The sequence below is a fragment of the Abrus precatorius genome, unplaced genomic scaffold, assembly GCF_003935025.1.
Source record: "Abrus precatorius isolate BTA unplaced genomic scaffold, Abrus_2018 Scaffold8, whole genome shotgun sequence".
Taxonomy (NCBI): Eukaryota; Viridiplantae; Streptophyta; class Magnoliopsida; order Fabales; family Fabaceae; genus Abrus; species Abrus precatorius.
This window is the reverse complement of record NW_020874428.1, coordinates 3,294,861-3,296,562: the sequence shown is the minus strand read 5'-3', so window position 1 is coordinate 3,296,562 and position 1,702 is coordinate 3,294,861. Positions and strand designations below refer to the sequence as shown.

General features: G+C 36.3%; 1 protein-coding gene across 1 annotated transcript; it reads right to left on the bottom strand.

Moving 5' to 3' along the window:
• Nucleotides 1-576: 576 nt before the first annotated feature.
• On the bottom strand, nucleotides 577-1,296 carry LOC113848289 (ethylene-responsive transcription factor ERF018-like). Its single transcript, XM_027477744.1, has one exon. It carries the CDS (start codon nucleotides 1,294-1,296, stop codon nucleotides 577-579), a length of 720 nt encoding a protein of 239 aa, XP_027333545.1.
• Nucleotides 1,297-1,702: the final 406 nt, after the last annotated feature.

Here is a 1,702-nt window from a genome sequence, read left to right as displayed (position 1 = left end):
ACACACGAGTTACGCTCTTAAATTTTTTTCAAATATTGTCACATGTAGTTAATAAATTTAATAATTTTTAGGTACACAAAAGTTGCAAGTGTTTTCATCATATTAATTTGGGGATGACAAATTATATTATCTCATTAATTGTACAAAGTAAAAAATTATATAAAATTTTAAAATTTTAAATTTATACTATTTTTATTGTACTCAATAAATTTGAAAAACATATTATATCAGAATATATTTATACATAATACAAAACTATAACTGTATTTATAAATAATATGATAGACAATTATGTAAATAGTATAAAACGATCTTTATTAGTACATATTTTATTGCAAAAAGAAACTCTAAGAGAAAATTTGGCAATGGATAGCTTGGCAAGTGCTAATCCTATGCACATCCCTCTAATCCATTCAACAAAAATAGAAAGGTGGCAATAAAAATCGGGCCACTTTTCATAATATTTATGGCATGTATGGTATAGTCGACTTGATATAAACTCTAGTCACAGCCTAACTATCGCTTGCTAGTAATTTAATTAGTTGAAACTTCGGAAAAGTAAAGCTTGTAAGTGAATTAAAAGTTCCAACTCCAAAGGTAGGAATGGTTAGAGAAAGTATCACCACCTTCAATCTCATCCCCATTATTATCCTCAAAAAGTAGTGGTGGTTGAGTGGAATACAGTAAATCACCCGAGGGCATCTTGTCTGGCCCAAAATAGAGGCGAAAATCGGAGCCATTCAAGTCATCCAACATGTTAAAAAATGTCCAATCCGTGGCCTCTAAGTCCCCATGGTCCACTTGCATGGTCCCATAATCACAATCATACATAGGGATTGACAAAGAACTACTCTCGGGGTTGGACTTAGATTTATTGGATTCAAACAACCCAAATGAATGATCACCACCACTTTGTGACTCTAACAATGGTTCCTCTTGAGCACTCTCCAAAGGTGGGTGGTTGTTGGCAAACTTAGCCGCTACCTCTTGAATTTCCTGCGGGGAAAGAGATTGGTGAGGCACATTGATGTCCAAGTTAAGAGGGGTGTCAGGGAAATTGAAACTTGCACTTTTGCCACGTAGGCAATAAAGGGCTGCATCAAAGGCCCTAGCAGCTTTCTCTTGGGTATCATAAGAGCCCAACCATATGCGCTCACGGCTATTGGGAAGCCTAATTTCAGATACCCATTTGCCCCATTTTCTCTTTCTCACCCCTTTGTACATCTTACTACTAGTGTTGTTGTTATTGGCAGAACACGAGTCAATACTGTAACAAGTAGGATCAGCACCAGACATGGCCGGGGAGTGTATAGTGTATGGTTGGTAATGCTTATTTGTATATTCAGGGTGGATCTATGTATATATATTATATGGGTGTGGCTTTCGAATATTGTGATGATCGATTTTGATGGAAATTGACGGCGGAAGGTTGGGTGGCGTTGTTATATAGTGAGGATGAGATGAAGGTCCAACGATTTTGAAGCTCTAAACGTGTTGATCATAAGGAGCGTACAAAGAGTGGCCACGTGGCCTATTCATTGGGTGTAGGGTAGGGGACGCGGTAGGGCCAAAAAAATTTTAGCACGTGGGGAAACTCCGGCTTTGAAGTTCATAAAATATTTGTGAAGAAAGGTTGTAATAATGTGATCATTTTTTATTTTATTTTTCTAACTTGTGTACAGAAATTTAAAATAATTTATTT